Consider the following 23,285-nt stretch of genomic DNA (forward strand, 5'->3'; position numbering starts at 1 on the left):
AATGATGGGTTTTTGGTCGATACATTTTAATTTGGACAGTGGTTTGAAACATTTTATCTGTATTTAACATAAGCCCTTTTTTGCTTTAGAAATGCACAAATGTCATAGCCCTGACCTCTTAGATTGGTTTGTGTTTCTGGCTGGTAGGCAGTAGCAGTGATATTAAATGTAACTAAATTATGTAAATGTAACTAAATCATGTCCCTGTGAAAATAAATTTTCAATTAGGAGTGGTGAATTCAAATACATTTGTGTGCATGCATTTACATTTAGGGTTAGGCTGGCCTTAGGATTAGGGTTAGGGTTAGGTTTAATATTAGGTTTATGGCCAACATTAAGGGCTGCCTTTACGATTGATACTAAAATATAGTGAAGGTTGCTGCTAACTGGTTATGTCTGGCATTGGAGTTAATATTATAGCTAATGTGAGGTTTATGTTTGTTTTTATAATTCCAGTTAGGGTAAGGCAGGGTTCCCCAGTTCCAGTCCTGGAAGGCTATTTTTCTGCTCAAACACACCTACTAAACCTGGTAATTAGCTAGTGAGCTAAATTATATATGTTTGAGCAGGGAAATCTACAAACTTCATTGCAGAAAGTCAGTGTGTATCACTATTATCACTATTATTAATGTGACATTGCAGATTACAGTTACAGTACAGTGCGGGTGTTTTAGAGCATGTACGGTAATTTAAAGTCACTTCCTATGAAGTCCGGAAGTAATCTACCCAACACACTAATATTACTCCGTTACCCATCGTATAATCCCAAGCTACGTTGTTGAGGGGGCAGCGCAGCATCTGTGATTTATTATTTTTTTAATAGCAATATAATAACAGTACTGCTAAAATATATATACATATATATTTTGTAAATTAGACATTCCCAGGTTTAACTGGACAATGCAAGCAGCCATGCCGAACTGTGCTGCCTTTCACGCACAACTATCCTCTATAATGGAGGCGTTAACTAAAGCGGCCGTAGCAGAAATTTGCGAGCTGGTAGACGACGGCTATGCAGTGCTACACTTAGAAATATCCCGGAGCCAGGAGGAAAACGAAGCCTTGAAACGGAAGCTGGAGATGATGGAGCTGCGTATGGCCCGGAGATGCGGCACGAAAAGCGGGGAGCAGGGCAGCGCGGTGCACGGTCGCCTGAACGGGATGCTGCCCAGCAGTGAGCCGAGAACAACGCGCAGTAGGTCTCCAGGCGGCCTGCCTTTCAGATCCAGCAGTGGTCTGGTCTTTAACATAACCTCGTGACACTGACATCACTTCAAAAATCGTTCTCTTTTATTGCTTCGCAGAGAAGAGTGTGCTCCAAGGAAAGGAGAAAACGTGTGACAAACAGTGGACGGTGGACGAAGGAGAGCCTGCGGCCAAGATCAAGGTCAGTAGATGGTCCAGCAGAACGCGAGTGCGCTCTAAAATGCACCGATTCATTCAGATAAATGATAAAAAGTCTCGCTTGTCGGCATAAAATTCCCAATAAGGTCGGGTAGAAAATGAATGTATTACTCTGCCACAGCCTGCTGAGAAAGATGACCGACCTGAACCGATCGTTATTAAGGAAGAGAGTCATTACGAGAGCTTGGAAGACAGCAACCAAGAAAGAGGAAAGAGGGACAGAGAGAGTGAGTGACCAGCGCCTGGATTCCCTATTATCTTCATGATCTCATCAGCCGTATATGCAGACCGTTCTCGGGTTTTAAGGAACGTCGTAAATGAATTTACAAGGGTGTCACGTGGAAGGGAGGTCCCGGTGTTCCGGGCAATTCGGTTTCCCTATGTTTCCCCTGTCTATCAGGAAATAATGTTTCCCCTAATATTAAAGCAAAGAGGTATGTGAAATGTCTGAAAATCACTCATGTACATTATTACATGTGAATACTGTATTGTTATTAGTACCGAGGCCCAGAGTTGCTGTATACCTGTTTTAACAGGGGGGAACCAAATATCCTGGATGTCAGGAAATAATATTTCTCCTAATATTTAGGCAAATATGTATGTGAGATGTCTGAAAATCACTGAGGTACATTATTACATGTGAATACAGTAGATAGTCACGCATAATATAGTCTTATAAGCAATACTATACCGTTTTCATCAAGAAATATGTCTATCCAGCGATTGAAATACTTTCAAAAAACATCGAAAACCGTGTACAAATCAGCGCGCGACAGGGGAAACATAGGGAAACTGAATTTGCTGCACGTGGTATCAGTACCTCCGGCCGCCACTCGAGGCGAAGTAAATAAACAATATATGTGTGATTTAGTGGTGCAAATTCTCTACATTATCTTAAAGAACTAAGGCGTGTGTTATGGTTCATTTCTTGGTAATTAATGAATTTCAGTAAGCAGGCTTATTAACAGCATGTCAGTATATTTGTGCCCACAGTAAAGGGCAATTTGCTTTCTGAAGTAGTGTTGTCTTTTGAATGAACATTACCTAAGAACTTTTCCTGTCACAGTATGTTGTTATTCTGCACTTAAATGTCATTTCTGTAATTAATATGGCTTTGATTTTTAAATTTGTCTCAATACCAAACTTCAAAAATCCTTCCTGTTCTATGGGTATAGTTTAATATTCAGTCTAATTTTCTACTCGTATTAAACCCTTCCCTCTAGGAGCTGAGGAGCCGTGCTCTGATGATGAGAGCAGATGCTGTGTAGATACCCAGACGAAGCCTACAGAGGATGCAGAAAAGCTGCCTAGACAACAGAGGACCAGAAGAGGCACTTGTGAGGACATTGGACTGGACTCTGTTGTCAAAAGGGAACCAGACGATGAAGCCGGAGGGCTGGAGTGTGATTACAGCCCCCTGTGTCAGACAGCCAGCCAGCTGCAGGCATTCTTTGCGCAGGCGGGTTCAGAGACGGATGCTGAGGAACCGGCTTGCTCTTACTCTGTAAAATCAGCCTCGTCGGATGTTCAGACGGATGGTTCAGAGGAGGAGCCTGCTTCTGTGGTGGGGAAAAGCTCCTGTAGTCTTCTGTCTCCTAAGAGATCTGAGGTTGTGATGAAGGATGCAAACATGGCGGTCCCCATGGCTGATAGGGCCGAGGGGCATTCCGCATGGAGCAAAGAAGCCATGCTGGCACACGTCTATCCCCAACACGTACAATATGACGATTTTGGGGAAACGCAGGGATTGCAGTCAGAAATTCTGGCCAACATGTGTCTCCCACTTAGCCAGATGAATGCCAGGAAGAACGCTGTTGATTCAGAGTCAGACATGAGTAATCTAACCACATCACCAGGCGGTAAGAGTCATCGCAAAGCAGGTACTAGAGAGAAACGCTTCATTTGCGGGTATTGTGGCAAGTGTTTTACCTGTCCGAAGTACCTTCAGACGCACCAGAGGGTTCACACGGGAGAAAAGCCCTACAGCTGTCCGCAGTGCGGGAAGAGGTTCGCCCAGTCGGGGTATCTCAAGAAGCACCAGAACGTGCACACGGGAGCGAAACCCTTTGGCTGCAAGCAGTGCGGAAAGAGGTTTGCCGATTCGAGCAATCTCATAAGGCACAGGAGCGTCCACACGGGGGAGAAGCCTTTCATTTGCACTTACTGCGGGGAGAGGTTCGCAGGAAAGCATAACCTCAAAATACACCAACAGAGAAACCATCCGGCTCTTTGGAGCGTGAGATAATACGACAGCTGGGAAAGGAGGAAAATGTTTCTGGTGAATCCATAGAGATTTTAGGGCAGTGCTTTTCAGTCTGGATACCGGTCTGACCTAGGTGTTGCAATTACTATTGCAATCACAGACTACTGCTCTTTTAGGAACAATGCTATAGAAACAACGAAAAGTCAGAGCTTAACTTGTGTGTTGTTATCTTGATTTGGCTTGGGTGGTAGATTGGTATACCGTGATATTTTGGGTATAAGGTGCCAGGATTTCAAAATACCGGGGTAGTGTTGCTTTTGAAAATACTGTCAAAATACTGTATACCATGGTATAATGTCTGGATGGTATGAAGCATAAACACCCCCAAGCAGGGCCGTCAGAAGCATTTTGAATATGTGTGTGGGGGGGGGGGGGGAACACACTGGCGGGGGGTCCAAATGAATAATTATGAAATGTGAGGGGGACACAACCCCCTCAGATTTAATGGCGGCGACGCCCATGCCCCCAGGCCTAATTCATGCATCAAACCCCAGAAACAGTATTTTAAAAACCTACTCAATCAGGGTAAATCAACCCCCTCCATTACTGTTCAATGGTACCAAACTATCAATTATTCTATCATATGAGATTTTAGTCACTTACAAAACAAGGTTAACACCTCTACTGTGTTATATGATGTTTGATGGTCACAGCCTCGGTTCTACGTCTCGTCAAAGGAACAACGTGATTCTCTTAGCCGCGCAGTAGTGGTTATGTTATTTGGTTTTGAAGGAAATAGCACCCTCTAGTGGCTAGTAGCCAACATCACTTGAAGTAGTTATTTTTCATGCTGTCCGGTCTCAGCTCAAGGTCGGTAGCGCGTAATGTTACATATTTTGTATACAAGACCGACAGTTTGATCAGTCTATACCACATTTTTATATGTACTGAAATGTCCTTTTTGTGTGTAATATCCTGGTATGTGAATCAAGTTAGTAGATTCATTTTCGTTGCATTAAAGTGGTGCGTTGCTTTTACAAATAAGTTACAAACGATATATTGTCAGTATATTGTTGATAATAATATATCGACCTTGTTCATTTTAATACACTGTACATTTTATATATACAGTACAGATTCATATTCTTCTTGTGTTGATGCTGATAATTAAAATTGTTGTATTACTTTCCAAAACAAATTAATTGTTGTGTGGAATAAAGCGGTCTATGAGGTACGTTGCATTGAACAAAAATAGCGTATAAAGGTACTGATTTACAGTACAGCACATTTATGTAATACTTACTTAAAATTTAAGTTTGAGAAAGTAAATCTTAAAAAAAATTCTAAGTAAAAATCAAACTCTATTTTGATACAAAATACCCTATTTTTAAATGTATCAAAATAATCTGCAAAATCCAGACCCCAAGCAAAATGAACTACAGTGTTTTGGATTTAAAATAAAATAAAATAAATAAATAAATACACATTATTTCACTGCTTAATAAGACAAAATACAAACGCGAAACCAAACAAAATAAATATTTTGTCTTAAACTCTTACGTGAACACTCAGATAATAGTAAGTCATAAAGATTTGTTTTTTTTTGTAATGTAATTGACAAAACTGGTTCCCCTTTTTGCACTACAGATGCAAATAACTCAAAGAGCAAAATTTTAAATGGAAATTGACAAACACAATTTAAGACCTTCACTCAGCAACATCTCAGGAAACACACACACACACTATATATATATATATATATATATATATATATATATGAGAGATGAGAGAGGTAGCGAGAGAGAGACCTCTCGCGTTCATTTTCTTTCTTTTTTATTAATATCAGTACGATTTATTTTAACCCCTTAATTGATTGTACAAGTGCACTCCGCCCTGTAACGTTAACAATCTACATTGTTGTATTTCTGTTGTACGTATAGGTTATATTGTTGTATTTTTAAGTTCTGTTATAAAAACAATAAAAATAATAATTAGAAAATGCCAAAGGCCATAAAAGGCGAATGATTGAAAGAAAACTGTTGTCCCCTACCGCGGACTGGTGGGGAAAGGAACACCTTCCAGCTGTTGATAGGGGACCGGAAGTGGCCTTCGCGCGACCGGAAGTGGCGGAGGGAGTTAGGTCTATGCTAATGCTAGTAGTAACATCGATGGAGGCTGTGCTAACACCTAGCTAATTTTATAGACTATTCTGTTAAACGGCAAAGCAGAACACCCTCCCCCAAAAAGCCAAAAGCCAAGCGGACACGGAGATCCCCCGCGAGTAGCAGCCATGACGAGTTGCCTGGCTTTTAACACACAGCTCGCCTCCATCATGGAGGTGCTGGCTAATGCCGCCGTGGCGGAGATCTGCAAGCTGGTGGACGACGGCTACGCGGTGCTGCAGCTGGAGATCTCTCGGAGCCAGAAGGAGAACGAAGCCCTGAAGAGGAGGGTACAGATGCTGGAGAGCGGTAGGGTGCGGGACGCCGAGCAGAGGCCGGCCGTGAGAGAGAGGAGGACGCGCCGAGCCGCCGGCTTTCGGATGGGCGACGAGCAGGGCGGAGATGCTGCTGGTAAGGAGAAGGCTGACCAGGCTGAATCAAAGCGTGCACACACCCCTATAGCTACTAAAACGTGTGTATTAAAGCTTGCACACACCCCTATAGCTACTAAAACGTGTGTATTAAAGCTTGCACACACCCCTATAGCTACTAAAAGGTGTGTATTAAAGCTTGCACATATCTCTATAGCTACTTAAAGCTGTGTATTGAAGCATGCAAACATCGATATATGTACTAAAAGGTCTGTGTTTGTGCTTTTTTCCAGGAGAGAGCCGGTTCTCGAGCGTCGACAAATCCTTCAGCGCAGATGTGGATGCTGGTCTGTGGAGGGACAGGGAGGACTCCTCCGATGAGGTTCATGTGTCTTTATCAAGTTGCAAAGAGCAGGTAGGATCACAGACACTGACATGCAGTGGACATTGGGTCATTGGTCAGTGTTCTTCTTTAACTACCCGATATGTTCTCTGTGCTGTTAGAAGGACCCTGAATGTGTCATGTGAGCATTCCTCTAACAGCAATAGGTACCAGCAGGAAGAAATTGAAAATTGGCCCATGGAATGTTTAATAAGTCAGAATGTTTGAGAGAGCAAACTTAAAGTTATCTTTAGTGGTTTTCGAGCTGTTGCTGTTGGTTTAGCCCCTGACCTGAATAACGAGTCCTCACTTCCTTTGTGGGTTTCCACATTTTGGACAGCTCAGTGTTTAAAGCTTTATTTAGGTACCTAATTCGGGGGGTTGTTGTAGGCTTCTTTGAAAAAATTGAGGATGAAATTGACCGAAGTTTTAATTGAGGAATGCTGAAAAGAAATGGCGCATTTCGATGGATAATTTTAGTGGGGATTTTGAAAGAAATAATGACAAAGGCAAAGGTAAGCAAAAAGAATAAGGAGCATTTTCTTTATTTCCATGAAAAAGTTCAATGTGACATTTCTGGACATAGAAATGAGCTGAATCTGAAACATTTGGGGCCAATTTTCCTCTAGGCAGCATTGCTATTGCCTAGTAAGTGTGAAGCTTTACTGTATGTTTTTCAGTACCAAACCATGACGGAATGATTATTATTTATAAATTTATCACTGTATTGTCTGGAGCGAGACCTAGTTTAATATCCCATTTACAATTTGCAGCAGCAATTCTGAGGTCTGTAACTGTAGTAACTATTTAAATATTGAATTGTTTTTTTTTTATTGTTTTGTGTTTTACTCTGATTAGAGTGGTAACTTTGTTCCTCGGCAACATGCGGAGAACCTGGAAGAGGAAAAACCGAAATCGGTATGCATTAAGGTGGAGTGCCTCGAAGATGATCTGGAGAACGGAGACCAAGAGGGCGAGCTGAAGATCATTGGGGACAGTAAGTGAACCTTATGACGACCTTTCAGACGCCATTAGTAAAAAATCGTAATAACAATGGATCCAATTCTTCTTCCAGGGGTGGTGGATGTGTCTGACAGTAACAGAAACGTTCCCAGCATTTTGACGAAAGCTGTAGCTACCAGAGGCAGGGATGGGGCAGCTAAACACAACAGGAACAGAAATGATGTCTTGAAGTCCAATAACAGCCTCCTCAAGGAAGAACCAGCGAATGAGACCAACAGCCAGCAAACAGGATCTACGGAGGAGGCTGGAAAAATGAACGATCTGGATTATATCATGTACGAGAGCAACAGTGAGCTGCAGACCTTCAGTTCCCACAGTAATACAGAGGCGGAGACTGGTGGCCCAGCATGCAATTTTGAGTCTGAGGACCTTGCTGTTTGCTCTGAATCTCAGCCAGCTAGTGCCCCAGGGAGGGGTGATGCATTTTCTGAATGGGACAAAGTGGCCATGTTGGGGGTAGGGCACACGCAGCATAGCTATTACAGGGAAGATGGTCTACGAGATGAGTTTCCCCTAGGAGAGATGTCCATGTTTACCCCAAACATGCAAATGACCGTGGGAGAGAACATAGCATCCAAACCCAACATGCCTCCCATCAACGGATGGGTCTCCGGGGACGACCGTCTCGTCAAATCGAAAGGCGTCAAGAACCATCGGCGAGTTGGCACCAGAGGCAAGCTGTTCATCTGCACCTACTGCGGGAAAGGTCTGGCCTGCCTGAAGAACCTGAAGACGCACCAGAGGGTCCACACCGGGGAGAAACCCTTCAGCTGTGCCCAGTGCGGCAAGCGCTTTGCCGACTCGAGCAATTTTAAACGGCACCAGAGCGTCCACACTGGGGAGAGGCGGTACTCCTGCACCTACTGCGGAAAGCGCTTCGGACAGTCGGGCTCGCTCAAGGTCCACTTGAGGGCACACACCGGACAGAAGCAGTTCATCTGCTCACAGTGTGGCAAGACCTTTATCTCCTCCAGTCACCTTAAGAGACACCTGAGTGTTCACATTGGCGAGTCTGTTCACTAGTGCTTGGGGTGACTCTCCAGTCTGACTTCTTAAACGTTATCGTTCCCATTGAAAGGAAAACGATGTCTGCATCACCTATCCAAGGATCGTCCAGTAATCCTTTCCCGCTGAATACCTGATAAATGGTACTCCAGTCACTTATGTTTCCATATTATACTGAACAATAAATATATATATATATATATTGAAGTACATTTTTGATAGAATTTCTAAGCTACTGAACATTAGTATCTGTATATATAATGTTTGTAAAGTCTCACTCTGTTTATCCAAGCCAAGACTTAATGGAAACCGTTAATGTTTGAATTTCTGCATCTGTCGTATGGAAGATCTGTTTGGTTTGTTTTGTTTTCCAGCCTATCCTTTTGGTACTAGACAGCTTTCCTGTTCATGCTGTTCACATCAATACAGTGTGTAGTGAATCATCCAATGTCTTGGCTTGAGTTTAGCTTCAAGTCTTTTTTTTTTTTTTTGGCTGCAATATTACCGCAAACAATATTTTTTTACAAGACGGTTGATGCTTAAGGCCGCTAAAAGCAGGGATTGAGAGAAACTACACCAGATGGGATCTGCTGTTGTACTGAATCAGTTCAAGTACAATACTCGGTGTTTTCATTGGATGAAACTGTGTGTGTTTTTGACCAGCCAATACGTGTTGAGTACACAGACAGTGTTCTTAAGAAAGTGCCATTCCCATTTGCCGTTACATTTTAGACGTTTTCTTGTCCAGATTTGCCGTTACCTTTTATTTAAATGAATAATTTATCACTGAAATGCATTGCCGAGCGCTTGCTTTCTTTTGATTATCCATGCCTATGAATTAGTCATTTAGGTTATCATCTATAGTTAATGTAGCCTTTTATTTATTTAGTTTATAAGTGTATTTTGGGGGGGGGAAATACGCACATTGTGAACAGAGTTGTACCAAGAGAAGCATAGAAAAATTGACGCTCTGCTGCTGGGTTTTAATAAAACATTAAGAGTAAGAGTTGAATCTAGTTTTTTCACAGCACAGGAACTTCGAAAACTGTTTGTTACTGCAAAGCAGTGTCCTCCAGGCTTCTCTGCTGAATGTCTAAAGGAAGCATGCCGACAGAATGGAAAGGTCATTAAAACGAATTTAACAATAAGATGAAACCCCTTAATTCACATGAATGAAATGAAAAAATACAATGGAATACTAAGTATCGGGAATGAAGTCAATGACGTTTAAAAAGCAATAGCAACAATTTAAATGCATTGGAATGGAGCAGCTCGTATCAAGGCCAGTAATGAGCACCGACGTGCTTTTTACAATGTCCATTGTTACAGATCATGGTGATTTTCTGTAATTATCAAGATATGCAATCAAAAATAATTGGAAAAGCATTTTTACACCCATTCACTGTATAATCGCACTTACTAGCATCTGAGGAGATCAAGAATATAGGTTGTATATTATAGTAACAGAATATAGAGCTCATCATAATTACTGTAATCTGCAGCTGAATCATAGACCCAGGAAAGACTTTATAAAGGAGGGTGTTTGAATGACAACTGGGACATTTGCTCAGTGGGAATGAAACTTATAATCATCCACATTCAAATTACAGCTCGACAATAACTGACACTGCTTTTCAAAAACGTAATTGTGCATTTTAATTTTACCAGTCTTAGTAAAAGCGACAATTCAATGGACCCAAGAAATTTCATGGAACAAATGCCAACAGTCTAGATAATGGCCACTAGATGGCGCAGAATAACAGTTATTTGAAAGACTTGTTTTTTAGATATGTGTACAAACTGAATCAACCAAGTAAAAACTGAAAACACAGGTACCTATTTACTAATAATGCATATTTTTATTTAATGATTGATTAAAGTAAGAACAACAGTAACAGCACAAACATTTAACACATTTTAGGTGCAGTGGCGTTCCGCCACCACACAAAACATTCAACGCTGGTGGCTATTCTATGGTGTCAGACATCTCTGAAGAACATGCTGAGTAATGTCACCAGGACAGACTGGCAGGGCACCAACTGGGTTAATCATTTTACTGTATTTTACTCAATTAGAGTAACTACTTGAATCACTAGTCATATTAAAATGTTTAAAAACACTGAGAAAATACAAAAAACAAGATGAAAGTGTACAATCTCAGAAGTGCCTTGAGTTTGCGTATAAATGTTTGCGAGGAACAAACACACGCTAATTTTACAGCACTGAAAACAATTTTGTTTACAGTAATGTGCAATATATCCTAAGTTACTTTTCTTCAGTGCTATTAAACCATGTCAGAATTCAGATAAAGATAAATTACTTCGTTCTCTCCTAAACAATACTACGTTTAGGATATACTCATCAAGAGTCAAATCTACTACCAATGCTCTAAAAATCTTGGCTTTAGACATAATTTGTACTTCAATTTCAGCTTCAACTAAGGCAGAATGCTGATATTCAGATACGTTTCAAGTGCTAACAGATGGAACAGGATTTTACTAGAGTTATTTTTGGCTACAAGACCCACTGGACTCATTTTAATGTTCACTGCCTAAAAGTGACAGACGGCTCACTGGCGAAAAACATGCATCTCCGTTCTTACGGAAAACACAAGTTACCTGCACCAGGCCTTGGCTTTCCTGAATGACAGCACTTACAATACTTAAATTTATCTTTGTACACTTCATTTATAACCCAGTTGGTAAATTTTGATTAAAACATTTACTGTATCTAGAAAAAATATGATATGATATGAATACAAACATATTTGGCACTTAGAGCTCAGATTATTACACATTCCTAAGTATTTCTTTCATATGGAATCTATAATCTGAGAAGCAAACTAATGATGTGACATTTATGTGGAAGCACACATAGATATTAAGGTGTGACACAGCAGAGCGATGTCCCAAACTCTTATGGCCGGTCAGTTAATGCTAGTTACTCCTGGACTTCAGTACAAACGAAACAGTTTCATTCCCATTTAACCGAAGACATCATGCGAGGACTGATTTTTAAATAAGATTTTCAAAATTACTTTAAATCAAAGTCTTTCCAAATCATTTTTTGCATGATTTGTTAATTGAAATTGATTGTACTTATTTAAATGATCATTTTCAGCTTTGTCAGTACTTGCCCAGTGTTTAAGTATGTAGGTAATCATTGAATAATGATTGATTAAAGCCCACCAAGAATAGAGTTTGAGACACCTGCTATAGATCTACTATTATAGTACAACAGCATTGTTTATTACATACCATAGTTCTTGATTTCTCTAACAGCCTGGTAATGCAGGACACCCAAACATGATTTTTTTCCCCAGTAATGCTAAACGTAGCTTCATAAATCTGCAGAGAAACGTTTCCTTCGGAACATGTTTTGCTTTAAGTTTAACAACAACAGTACAGTTATCTGTAAGCAGTAAACGATTTCTCAGTTCCCAAAGTCTAGGTGCTGATATTAAATCATTAGTCATCAAAATCGTAAAAATAGCTCTTTCAAGTCCATCCATTGCATATCTGCTATGAGAGGTAATTATAGATACCGCCAATGTAAACTAACAACGACCCAATTCTGCATAACGCATATTAATACGCCGTAGGCTAATCATACGTACATATTCTGGTATTTTGACAGTACGATTGGAAACCAGTGTTCGAATTGAAGAGGGTCTGGGGGGGTCCTCGGACCTCACATAAGACAAGCACCCCTCCCCACCCCCAAATATAATTTTGTATTACAAATGCTCCTCGATATACGATGGGGTCACGTTCCGATGAACTCATTGTACGTTGATAATATCGTAAGTCGAATATGAGTATGACTAATAATTAAGAACGTATCTGTAGCCCCCAGAACGGAAGCAGAATCAACGTTTGATGACTACAAGTACATTGCTGTCGCACCATCATAAATTTGAAACACTAAAGGTGGATCCCCACTCCACAATTCGAACACTGTTGGAAACGTCCTTCTCGCAGGTTGAGCTCTGCAGAAGTCAGCCTGTAGGCACTGTGCTGATTTCGCTGTCAGGCACATTGTGACTTGCGGACCCGGAGGTCCCTCTGTCGACTCAAAAGGCACTTTACTCACGGGCCTGTGTTCTAACTCAATCTTTTGGCCGCGAAACAATGGCACTTACCGCTAATTACCCATTAGAAATTTCGGAAATCTATGTGCTGCTCAGAGAGCCTGTGCAAATACTTCAAACAATTATTACTTTTTGGTTTATCTTCACAGGATTTGTTCTATTTATTCTGATTTACAGATCGTATATCTTCTATATACATACACCAAAACCATGTTGGATAGCCCAAAACAACCAAAGCAATCTACTAGACATCCAATATCAAAATAAAATGAAAGCATCAGTATAGGTCATTACATATACTTTCATTTTATTTTATTGAGGTAATAATACCTATTTTGTATAACTCATTCACAAGAATCAAGAGTATTTTATTTACCACAAGTATATAAAATACCCTTATCGATAAACAACATTTGATCCCAGTTATAACCATTGACAAAAACCTCTCCCAGACGTGACACGTTATGGTCGACATGTTTACGTACATTTCACTTATAATCCAGAATAAAATGTGACTCGTCACTCTGATGTTCCTTCTCCAGTGTCTGTCTCATCTTTCTTCTTCCGCTCCTCTTTTGTTCTTGCCAGTCACCCTCAATTCCCATGGCTTAGGAAGCAAAAAACACGAGAATTAGCCAGCAGCGACAACGTACTTTTTCACGTGTGTCTTCCAGGAAGGAGACGAAGAAGACCTGCTTTCCGTTCGTCTATTCGTTTCTTGAGCTGATATCCTGAAAAATGAAACATGCAAAGAGCCAGTATTACATCTCAGTGGGAATCCGCGGTGAGCTGATGACTTCTACGCGTCTAATGAGGGTTACGCACCTCTGTTTTCGTTCTGGCCCAATTTACCGTCGTCCTGAATGTAGACTTCACAAGGACTGCAATGAAAAACACGAGTACACTGTTTATCACCAAGTACAGTACAAGTTAGTATTTCTTCCCTCATAAACGTGCTGTTCCGTGCGAATGACAATCATTAGTATTTATTAGTATTCACCCTTTATAGACCTAATGTATCAGCATGTGGACCTTGATCAAAGTTTCCCCTTCAGTTCACGGTTCCACGGTTCGAGCACATTCAGAGCCTCCGACGTACTTATGGGAGGGACAGGGTACTTACAGAACGACGTCAGGATCAGGGTGAACGTGATCGACCCCACAGCGACTCCTGCCAGCAGGGACCTGGAGAAAATCATGAGGTCATAGGAGATAGACTAAGGTACTCAGGACTAGTATTGTCAAAAGGATCAAAAGCACCGAAAGTATCAATACTATCATGTATATAAGGGATTTAATACTGATTTTTCATAGTATTGAATCTATAGCCTGCACTTCCGGTTTGCTAGAAATACTTTTTCTTTGTGCCAATGAAGACTGTGAACCACAGGGCATATGCAGGCTTTTATGCAAGTTATACTACGGCACAATACTAACAAAGGGGGTAAACACCCCGAATTTAGCTAAACATTTAAAGGGCCGACACGTGACGCAATACAAAGAGTTTTGTGATACAGGTATATATGCATACACGCACAGTGATGTTTGCAAAAGGTTGTGAAGTTTTTACTGCAAACAAAATTGCAGTTGAAATAAAAAATTTTATTGAGTTAGTTATATAACTGTGTTGGGTATTGAAAATGGTATCGAATTTGAATACCTTTCTTAGAATCATATCGAAGTTGTAATTTTGGTACCGTGGCAACTGCAGCTTAGAAGGTGAAATGTCACAGACACTGTGGCAGTGCATTCCAGAGCATGGGTGCTACAGCAGTAAATGTCCTACCACCCACAGAAGTTAATCAAAACCTAGGTTCCGTGTGGAAAAAAGAACCTGAGGTGTACAGGGAGCGAGTCCGTGATTTGTATCACTTTGATTCTGAAAGTAACTGGCAACTGTCATTAACATTTATCCTATCAGTTATCGATTGTATTTGATCCTATTTTGCGGTACTATCTACAGCCATAGGCGCAAGATGGGTCCCGACTGGACGGCGAGATTGTCCTACACGCGGTGTTGACACCCAAAGAGAGAGCCGCCATGACCCAAATACCAAGCAGTGTTCCATAAACGACGTGGTGGGATGCAGCTCTGGGCGGTTTGTGCTGCACAGGCAGACGTTACCTGGAGAAGAGAGCTGTGAACAGGCTGACGGTCAGGAAGATGAGGAAGAAGGCAGTCACCATGGCGCGATCTGAGAAACACGGGGGAACATTCGGGAAGGGGATTCTTTATTTGTCTGCCTCCTTTTACCTTTTAAGTTAATATTCCTTGATGGTGAAATGCAGCAGAGCCTTTAACAAGTAACAAGTGGCGAAGACATATCAGGGAAAGCCATACAAACAAAGGATACAAGAAAAACATGACAAAAAGATTCAGGCAGTGAGTGGACACCCTTGGGTCCTAAATGGCTCATTCGCTGGAGCCATTCATCAGCCCTACCATGATTTCAACCTGGGCCATGTTAATTGCTCAAAGTGACCATCTGTCCAGACTCATTCCCTGCTCCCCATAGAGCACAGGTGTCAGACTCCAGTCCTGGGGGGCCGGAGCCCTGCACATTTTTGGGTTTCCCCTCGTTTAACACACCTGATTCAACTCCTTGTGCTAATTACCACATAGCAGTTGAGCTGAATCATTTGTGGTGGAACAGGGAAAGAACTAAGCTACAGAGGGCTCCGGCCCCCCAGGACCGCAGTTTGACACCCCTGTCATAGAGGGTGACTGTCAGCTGCCGGCGAGTCACTGTGTTGTGACAGTTCAGTCGCTCCTGGAGGCGGAGCTTAGGCACCCCTGCATGGCCGCAGTTTATTGGCAGATTGAAAAGATGATATAGTGGGAGGGTGGAGGACCACTGGCTTTTGCTCTCGGCCACCTCAGACTCACAATACCGACTTCCTAAAAATGTTAAAACATCCGCTGAACTGGGAAAAATAACAGATCCAGCTATTTCTGTAGCTTTCAGGTGCTACGCTGGGAGCCCGTGGGAGGGGATTAAAAGTAAGGAACTGATTGGAGGAACGAGCAGCATTGACTGAACGGCCCAATCGGGAGGCTCACCTGAGGGGCGGGGTCTGTGGTGACAGCAGCTCTTGGTGTTAAAGGGAGAGGGGGGCGGGACATCCAGGAAACCCCCCAGGGATTGGCTGAACTGTTCCTTGGAGAAGCAGGCCTCGGTGTCCAGGACCGAGAGCTCGCCCTCCTCCTTCAGGCAGGATGCATGGCCGGGCTTCTGTGGCGTACTGTGGTCTGGAGAAGGTGGAGGAAAGGTCTCGTCATGAAGACACTTCAGACACACAATCACATCCACACTGCTGCAAGCCCCATGTCTGCTATGAGTTTACATTAATGTTCTCCTAACCACAATAAGCACAATGCTCTACTTTAAGGTTCCACAATTCTATCCTGGAAGACCGGAATCCAACACAGTTTGCTGATTTCTATGCTCAAACACCGTTTAGTAGGTGTGTTTTAACAGGGAAACCTGTAAACTGTGTTGGATTCTGGGCCTCCAGACCTGGAATTGGGAATCCCTGCTGTATTTGTTGAGCTACAGGAGACCAGGACCAGAAGACAGATAAGTGAAGTCCTTCTCTCCCAGATCTGCACACCTCTGTTCTATCCTTTCTCGTTCACGTCAAACGACCCTCCGCCCCCAGCCGCTCACCATAAATGAAGTCGCAGTCCTTCGTGAGCCCAGGAGTACTTTCCTCGCTCCAGGAGGACTCGCCGAGGGGGGGTCGATACACCGCCTCAAAGACGCTGCTCTCCAGCCACGACGAGGTCACCTCGAACAGGCTGGCCAGCGACCGGCGGGACCTGCGCCTCCGGCGGAATATCCTGCGAATATTCCGGAAGTTGTCTCTCAAACAGCTATCTGTTTAGCTCATTCTTCAGCCTTGATTACAGTCCCCACCCCCCACAGAAGGAATCAGAATATATTCAGAACACATCTACTGTTTTTTTTTTATAAATTAAATATTGATTGACAGTCCAACGGTATAAAAATAGATACGCTATGGAAAAATGTCCCACTCTTACGAAAGTCAGAGGATGATTAGGAATCACAAGGGTCATGAGGTTTTCTGTACCAAGTTCATCCCTTAAATGCAATCAGTGATCTTACAGACGTCATAGCATCCTGTTGCTGTCAAAATCATGTGACATTCTGCCAGTCACATGACCCTGATATCCACCAATAGAATTTATACGTATTTAATCCATATTGCTTCATTATTTAAGTTAGACATGTAGAGGTTAAATAAAACTGAAAATGATCCCGACTCTGAAGCCGTTTGAGGGCAAAAAACAAGGCTGTCGGTTGAATAAGCCGGCGGCTGCCTTTACAAAGCCTCTGTTATGCCTCAATCCCCGATGGCAGCTGTAGTGCTTGACTTCAGTGCGAGATACATATGACTCAGAGGCAGGGAATTCACTGGGCCTGACGACTGTCGCTAGGTTTACCTCACTCTCCTGCAAGCCAAGCGTTACCTCAGTGATTTCCTATGAGACCGGGGTCTCTGTGAAGGTGCAGGATTGCGCAACGCTCTTGAAGGTTTTTATGCAACCTGACACCTTTCTGAAGATTACTAGACTGCTAGTGCGCCCGTTACCACATCCTCCGTGTGACTGTTAAAATGCCCGCAGCAAAACTCACAAAGGTTTCCTTGCCTCTGTTAACAGCAGCCTGATCTCACGAACCGAATGTACACTATTTCCAATTTTGTAGCTATTTAAAATGTACATATTTATCTATGTAATCTACGTATTTGCACAAATGAGCTTTAGGGAACCTTTACAGAAAAAGCACATTTTTAATAGGCACTTAAGACTATCGTGGGCAAATATGTAAAGCCTCAAAAGATATTTGTGGCTCAGAAATCCTGCTACCTGCTTGACGATCTTTACATTTAACTTTCTGTCCATCCATCCATCCATTTTCCAACCATAGGACATAAAACTTTGCCTACTGTACATCATTACGTCCATTACTTTCAAAAACAGTTCTGAGATGTTTCTTGTAAACCTTTCTCTTACACTATTACTTGCACACGCATATTTCGCGCTGGTTAGATCGTAGCCCTGGGAGAGCCGACTCACAAGCGTGAGGGGCAGCTGGACAGCTCACCTGACCAGGTTCTCCTTGTAGGACACGTTGGTCTTGGAGGGCGTGAGCGAGACGTTGCCGTCGTCGTCGAACACGTAGCTGTCCTCCGTTAGCACGTAGTAGCCGTTGGAGAGGAGGCGGGGGCTCCGGCGGCAGGAGCAGGGGGAGCCGGTCAGAGGGTTGACGGAGAAGCACTCGTAGGTCAGATCGGGGGATAGAAGGGACAAGCTGAAGCTGAGGGGATGAGAGAACACAGGTCATAACCTCAGCATCTCATTTAGCTATGAGGAAATCGGCTCCCTATCCGTCAGCCTTACCTGTGACACGACTGGTCAGCCAGGGATTCTCGTCTCCTGATAGGAGAACCTGTAGTATTAGACATTAAAACAAATATATGCACCAATATGTAAACTGTCCGAGTCATTGTGCTTTCCCCAAGTACTGAACCAAGCTTAAATACATTCAGGACTGGCATGCTAATATTTAAAGTCAAAAATTGGTCTGAATATTTGTGATAATTAGTATGAATTTTACCTTGCAGAACAGGAGTGTACGCAAGGGCGGGGCCACAGCAGCACAGACCCCAGCTGAAAGCTGATTGGCTCCCGGAGTGGCCCCTCCCCATCACTTACCGATTCAAATCACATCATTGGCTAATAATAAGGGTGGTCCATCTGTATGAATTGTGGCCCCTCTTATGCCCCCCCACCTTAAAATCGCCCCTGCTACAGTATCACTAAAGCAAAATAAAGCCGCCTTCCTACGATCTGGCGTCCTTCATGCAGGGAGAGAGATCTGCTCCCTCTTTAAAAGCCCCCCGTCAAACCTACTTGTCACTGCCTCCGAAAACAGGAGCGCCATGACCGGAGGACGCAGGACTCCCTCTGGAAGACACAACGCGGCAACTGCACACTCTCTGGCTAGTCTGCGAAGACAAGATGCACACAAGATGTTTGTAAACAATACTGCGCGACACGAGACCCAAACGAACACGAGAACCTGAAGCAAAATGTGACGTGAAAGCTGCTGCCAAAGGGACTGAATCTGTAGAAAACCACAATGTAGTTAGGAATAGGGAGAAGGGGATTAGCTTAGCATGTCCAGATGGGTTGTGGGGTCAAATCCCATGGCTGCCAGAGGAATATCATATTACTGATGGGCCATTGAGCAAAATGCTCAAATGCTCTAACAAGACTGGCTGAGACTTATATGTTACAAAATAAAATGACTGCTAAATAACTAAATGTACCTGGTTAATACCCCTGGTGGTCTGGATAATAGTAGGAACACCAAATGATACGTAGCCATAGAAAAAAGCGAAAGGCTGTCATCCGCTTATCGTCTGCAGAGGGAAGCGTCTCTTTCCATCACAAGTGTTTCCCTGTTATTTTTAGCGAAGCCTGATGCCGAACCTGAAAACAGGCCTGGAATGCAGTAGGGGAGATAATGCTTGGAGTTTGGAGGAGCCATCTGTATGTCACACAGCTCTGACACTCTCTCTAATGACACTCTCTCTAATGACTCTCTAACGACACTCTCTCTAATGACACCCTGACGACACTCTCTCTAACGACTCTCTAACGACACTCTCTAATGACACTCTCTCTAATGACACTCTCTCTAATGACTCTCTAACGACACTCTCTAATGACACTCTCTCTAATGACACTCTCTTTAATGACTCTCTAACGACACTCACTCTAATGACACCCTACCGACACTCTCTCTAATGACACACTCTAATGATTCTCTCTCTAACAACACTCTCTCTAATGACACTCTCTGACACTCACTCTAATGACACCCTAACGACACTCTCTCTAATGACACACTCTAATGATTCTCTCTCTAATGACACTCTCTAATGACACACTCTAATGACACACTCTAATGACTCTCTCTCTAATGACACTCTTTCTAACGACATTCTCTAATGACACTCTCTCTAAGTTCCTTGTATACGTGACTGCAAAGCCAAAAATGGCTTGTTTCAGTTTCTCTCCAGTGGTTCACAGACTGACTGGCATCCCATCCAGGATACACTCCTGCACTTCAGGCTCCTTGTCACCCTGACCAGGATAAGCGATTATAAGATGGACGCATGGTACACGGGCACGTTTATCTGCGGAGACACGTCAAGTGAGGTAGTGAGGTTCTGCAGACCAGATCACTGGTTACCATCCTAATCCTAGTTATCCGGGTTACTGGGAGCTGCCAAAAACAGATCTCTTGGTTCTACCCAAGCTGTACCATGCCAAGCTACAACCAGTCCATACATCAAAGGTCAACAAAAACCAGGGCAACCAGATCTCATGCTACTGTGACCAAATATAATGATGTAGGGATATTGCCCATGTATCGTTTAGATGGATGCAGGACTTAATATGACTGCCTGGAAGATTGTGGCGCACGATTCCACCTTACAGGCTCCACAGGAGCTACCGTTTGGGAGTTTCCGGTTTGTCGGCTCCTGGGAAATTAATTAATCCATGACCAAGTCGCATGGGGAAGTGGCCTGGACAGCCGGCCATGAAGGGGCTCATGGTTCCGACTGGGAAAGTGCAGCGTTATTTACAGAAGCCAGGCAAATTCCCCACGCCTTAGCTTCCCCCCTTGAAAGCCCCACCACAAAAGAGATCCCTGGCGATAGAAAGGAAACTCAAGACTCTCAGCTGAAGAAGAATGTCAGAATGAGGTCACTTTTCCTGTTAACTCACGCCATGCCAGATGCTCAGAGGGGGATGTCAGTAGACGTCCAGCTTGCGGACATTCAGTCTCGGGATAACAAACACCAAAGCGGGCCTTGAAGATAATGAAAGGCGAAAAATGCTTCCACTACACCTAAATGTATATTGAAGACGTTGGTGAATCCTACAGTGAAAATGCTGCAAGAAAAGTTCTTACCCAAGAATAAAAACAAGAGTCTGGACCACTTTTATAAACAGGAAGAGAGCAGCGCAACATTCCGTGCTGTCAGGTTATTTTTCTGAGTTTTGAATAGTACTCTGTGACTGTGACTTTTTATACTCAACTGGTTGGTTGAAAACAAAATCTTCATCTGGATTTTGTACTCTCTGGACCTGAAATCTCCACCTCTGGTTACTTGATGATTGTGAAAAAAAGGTTTCTAGTTATTCATATGGTCAAGTTGTGTGTCCTGTGATTTTTCACAAAATGGTTCAGGACTTGAAACACCATTGTGTTAATTAATTTTTTGTGTTGTGAGCCAACAGACGATCTCATCTCTGCACTTACCCAAGAATGAAAACAAGAGTCTGGACCACTTTTATAAACAGGAATAGAACAGTGCAACATTATGTTCTGTCAGGTTATTTGTCTAAGTTTTTAAAGGATCAATTTCCTAAATAAAATAATAAAATTTGGTTTCCATCTTGCACATGTACTACTGTGGGGAATTCCGAGAGATCTCGGAAACTTTCTGTTTTAACACAACCTGTTATACTGAAGAAACGGCACAATCACACCACAGTCGTCGAAATACTACGCTTGAATTAACTACAATCTGTCTTTCACAGTAGCAGCTGAGTTAGGCACCATCCAGACATGAGACATATGGTTTCCTGCCTGGCCAGCCTTTCGCAGCCGCTGACTAGGACATCGTCTGCACGATCAGCCACGCTCGGCTGCGAGGCTCAGCAGAAGTTTATGGTGATGACGCCCATGAGAAAGTTGAAACTGCCACAACAAATCCCACACCCCTCTACAGACCGAGGACATAATAAACAGCTGGGAGACGGATGGCAAGACTGCAACTATACGTGAAAAAGACACAACTGTAGTATTAACCTATTGTTGTAGCTTTTCCTAAGAATATAGAGCAAGAGTTGCATTTGCCAGATGGACTTTAAAAGAATGAGGTATTTGTACTGCACTGCAATCAGCACCTCCAGTAGTGGGTGAGCCAGATCTGAAGAGGGGGCTTTCTGAAAGCGTCCCCCCCCCAAATTGGACACGGTTGCTCACCAATCATGTGACCAGGGATCTGTTTGTTTTCAAACAGATGAGAAGGATGATGTCCTTCAGCAGACGCATGAATGCACAACCTCTTTGATTAACAGGATCCAGTACCGCAAAAACAGTCGCTGGCATATAATGTTAGACAGCACTGTAAAAGTGATGTATTTTAAAGGAGGTAGCAGGGCCAGGTCTGGCGGAATCGGCAGTCTTCGATATACCTACTTTGCGTTGGAAGTGAAATGATCAGATTTCTGATTTGATGGCTGGTCTGGATTTCAGCGGAGGGTCTCCCAGTAAAAGCTTTGCTAGGGCGCATGAAAAGGTAGAGCCTGTCCTGGGAATTAGGGTAATGTTTATGCACATCACCTGTTTTTTAAATAAGAAATCATCATCGCAAGGCTGATTGAAATGTAACCATGGTTTTCGTATTTCCTGTCTGTGTCCGCAAGACCACAGTGCCATCGCATCTCAGACATCAGACAGGACGTGGAACGCATCGCTGCACACCCGAAAGTGCAGCTTCAGAAAACGAAAGCAAAAACAGCTGGAAACCACCGCCACACTAATATATGATCGGAGCCATTGCATTCAGATCTCATCTTCATCCATTCGGAGTTTCCGTTATAGCTACAACCGCATTTACACTTACACGGCTTCCCCGGTATGATCGGTGTCCGGTTATGACACCCGCCGCCATAAGATCAGTGTTTCGGTGCGATCGGGCTCCCAATCGGCAGCAGGATGGAGCAGCTGACGCAACGTAACCGAGCAAAAGCGTAACTACATGCAGACATATTTCTGTAACAAGACTAACCTTTCACCGTTACAGTGTAATATCCAATTAATAAAACGGCACACGCATCTATGCATATGAAAAAGTCTCTAAATCTTTTAAAAATTACAATATAATGTGTACCTCGTCTATAGGTCACATAGAAATATACAATAACCTGCAACTGCATAACTTGAAGAAACACAAATCAGACCAAGGAGTTGTTTTTTTCCTGACAGCCAAAGCAAAAAAAAATTGTCCTTAGGGACAATAGAAGCAGTGAATACTTACAAGATTTCCCCTTTCAGCAACTTTGCTTGTTCTTGATCATATGAAAGGGAGAGTATAAAAGCTTGCACCTGTCCTCAAACGCGAACATAAATCAATCTGCACCTTACAGTCCCCTTTGATCGCCTTTTATAAAATCAGACTCGCTCTCTAGTCGGCAAGCAGCCGCGCCTATCGCGGAAATCCGCTCGGTCCTAGTGCCGACCTCAACAACACGGGGTTCTATGTGAATCTTCGGTGTACATTGAATATTTTACAAAAGGTTATGCGAATAAGAAGACAGCAAAACTTAAAGTGATGCTGTATTAAAATGTAACGAATCCTGACATTAAATAAAATATAGCACAAATCAAGCCCTTTCGCTTGAAGAATGTCGAGTTTCACTTGAAGCTTTGAGGAGACCCAGTGCGCAGGAAAATTGTATAATGATTCGAAAAGATGAAGGTAAAAAGGGGAAGCAAAACATATGGACTCAATCGACACAAAAAAAGCAATACGC

General features: G+C 42.8%; 2 protein-coding genes across 2 annotated transcripts in view; one reads left to right on the forward strand and one right to left on the reverse strand.

The window, feature by feature from the left end:
• LOC111845846 (uncharacterized) overlaps positions 1-9,554 on the forward strand; it is a 29,055-nt gene extending 19,501 nt beyond the window's left edge. The window contains exons 13-20 of the mRNA XM_072711714.1: positions 850-1,195; positions 1,305-1,387; positions 1,526-1,631; positions 2,628-3,646; positions 5,811-6,180; positions 6,434-6,555; positions 7,381-7,519; positions 7,598-9,554. Of these exons, the coding sequence (XP_072567815.1) occupies positions 850-1,195; positions 1,305-1,387; positions 1,526-1,631; positions 2,628-3,646; positions 5,811-6,180; positions 6,434-6,555; positions 7,381-7,519; positions 7,598-8,568 (3,156 nt within the window). The 3' untranslated portion in view covers positions 8,569-9,554. The remainder of the gene's footprint in view (positions 1-849; positions 1,196-1,304; positions 1,388-1,525; positions 1,632-2,627; positions 3,647-5,810; positions 6,181-6,433; positions 6,556-7,380; positions 7,520-7,597) is intronic.
• Positions 9,555-10,389: 835 nt separating this feature from the next.
• Positions 10,390-22,944, reverse strand: tmem71 (transmembrane protein 71). Its single transcript, XM_023815584.2, has 11 exons — positions 22,790-22,944; positions 18,579-18,673; positions 18,066-18,114; positions 17,770-17,982; positions 16,309-16,481; positions 15,702-15,890; positions 14,766-14,835; positions 13,764-13,825; positions 13,466-13,521; positions 13,333-13,371; positions 10,390-13,247 (listed from the first exon to the last, which is right to left on the reverse strand). The coding sequence occupies exons 2-10, from the start codon at positions 18,607-18,609 to the stop codon at positions 13,348-13,350; spliced, it is 867 nt and encodes a 288-aa protein (XP_023671352.2). The 5' UTR covers positions 18,610-18,673; positions 22,790-22,944; the 3' UTR covers positions 10,390-13,247; positions 13,333-13,347.
• Positions 22,945-23,285: the final 341 nt, after the last annotated feature.

This window comes from Paramormyrops kingsleyae, chromosome 4 (genome assembly GCF_048594095.1).
Source record: "Paramormyrops kingsleyae isolate MSU_618 chromosome 4, PKINGS_0.4, whole genome shotgun sequence".
Classification (NCBI taxonomy): Eukaryota; Metazoa; Chordata; class Actinopteri; order Osteoglossiformes; family Mormyridae; genus Paramormyrops; species Paramormyrops kingsleyae.

Bases quoted from the DNA above. Each gene is read 5' to 3' on its own strand.
- tmem71 (XM_023815584.2), bottom strand. From the start codon at position 18,609: ATGGCGCTCCTGTTTTCGGAGGCAGTGACAA. The intron at 16,482-17,769 runs GTGAGCTGTCCA...GAATATTCGCAG, and splicing joins TACAAGGAGAACCTGGTCAG to GATATTCCGCCGGAGGCGCA. The intron at 13,522-13,763 runs GTAAGTACCCTG...TTTTCATTGCAG, and splicing joins CCTGATCCTGACGTCGTTCT to TCCTTGTGAAGTCTACATTC.